The 1737-nt window shown below is 48.3% G+C and overlaps 1 protein-coding gene across 1 annotated transcript in view; it reads left to right on the forward strand.

Annotated features, from left to right (window-relative positions):
- The first annotated feature begins 1558 nt into the window (after positions 1–1558).
- FOXM1 (forkhead box M1) overlaps positions 1559–1737 on the forward strand; it is a 7414-nt gene continuing 7235 nt past the window's right edge. Inside the window, exon 1 of the mRNA XM_009329874.1 lies at positions 1559–1736. Within this exon, the coding sequence (XP_009328149.1) occupies positions 1559–1736 (178 nt within the window). The remainder of the gene's footprint in view (position 1737) is intronic.

Consider the following 1737-nt stretch of genomic DNA (forward strand, 5'->3'; position numbering starts at 1 on the left):
CGGAGGCAGGGGCCGGCAACCCCGTCAGAGCCGCGCGGGGAGCGTAGGGCGGCTGGGAGAGGGAAACGTCTAGGCCCGGGCTGGGGCGGAGGGGCCCTGGGGAAGGAGACGTACTTACCGGCGAGCGCGGCAGGGCTGGGGTTGGAGTGGGTGAAGAAGGAGCTAGGAGCCCTTTAGCGCTCCCCCCGCGCTTGCCGCCGCCGGGGCCGTGCGTACGCAGGGCTGCTCCTGGGCCTATGCTGATGGTAGCAGCTCGAGGCCTCCTTTGGAAGCGGCTCGCTCCTGTAGGGAATGCAACCTTCTGGAGCCTGGCTAAAGGTTACTCTTTTGTCGTTGTCTTACGGGGATCTCTCTTTAAGGGAGCGGAGCAGATCGCAAAGGGCCGTGTGGGTGCCTGGGTGCTGCGGCCCGTGTGTGATGCTGAACACTTCTGTTGGCGGCGTCCCGCTGCTGGGCAGCACCTGATCGCAGGGCTGTCTGCTCCCTGCATGTAGGGCATCAACTCAAGTTTTTTATCTGCCGGACTCTTTCCAGTTTGTGTCTATGCGGGTGATTCCTACTGAGAATTTTCTTGTTTACTAGCTGGCCCAGTCAAATCTAGCAATGCAAAAGGCCTTTTTTTTTTTTTTTTTTTTTGTTTCTATTCTGCCTGCCATTCCTAATGATCAACGATACGTACAATTTCTGTATTCTTTTTCTGGTATAGTCTGCTGTAAGAGACAGCCTCCACCTAATTCTTGAATGGCCTGATATTTATAAGCGGTGTTCTCAGAAGGGACGCGCTGCATCTTGCCCTGAAAGCAGTATCTCTGAATTTTATCTCCTCTGCTTTATAATCTAAATTGTCTGTTGTCCAAAAGTTTGACACTTAAATTGTATGCTGCCCAATGATAAATTTATCTGGTTCTTGACAAATCTGCAGAAGGAATGACTAACGCATTTACTTTGCATTTATTTGAAAGCACCTAGCTTCTGCTGCATTTATTGTGTGCCTTTGTAGTGTTCAGGACAATCTCTGCTTCCCAGATCTTAAACCATCTGTTAAATTCCCTTTTCTCTCAGGTTGCGTGATCTGCTGGTTACAGCAATGAGATATAAGAATCAGGACTGCTATGTCTATGTTCTAGCTTCTCTCCCCTCCAGCTTGCTGGCTGATGCTGGTCAAGTCACTTTACAGCTAAGTCTTAGTCTCCCTTTCTGTGAAGCATATGTACGTACTTCCCTCATTATTAAGTAGTCTGTGGCTCCCAACTTGTGATGCAAATTATCTACCCTGCAAATATCTCTCTTGTTCTGCTTACACAAAGTGAGGATAAAGGAGGTACAGTACTATTTTCCAATAGCCTCGTCAACCTTATTAAATGCTTTCATTTTTTATTTTCCTTCCTTGTTTCTAGCTTTGTAGCAATTGCTAAGAATGTGTGCTCTGTGGGAGGTCTGTGGTTGTTTGCTGCACCTTTCCTAGCTGTTCCTGCCCTCTGAACTCTTATGTTGTATCTTTTGTTTTGCAGGATTTGTTCTTCTCCCTTTCAATGGAGAGTGACTGTATAGATTAATAATGAGGACCAGCCCTCGCAGGCCCTTAATTCTCAAAAGACGGAAACTGACCCTCTCACAGAAGGATGCATCCAGTACTTCAGCAAGAGATGAGAACAATGGTCAGGGTGAAAAGACTCCTAAGCAGGAGCACAGCCAGGAGGACCAACACAACAGCCAACCCAGAGACAAAATGGACTG

The sequence above is a fragment of the Pygoscelis adeliae genome, unplaced genomic scaffold (genome assembly GCF_000699105.1).
Source record: "Pygoscelis adeliae isolate BGI_AS28 unplaced genomic scaffold, ASM69910v1 Scaffold618, whole genome shotgun sequence".
In the NCBI taxonomy this organism is placed as follows: Eukaryota; Metazoa; Chordata; class Aves; order Sphenisciformes; family Spheniscidae; genus Pygoscelis; species Pygoscelis adeliae.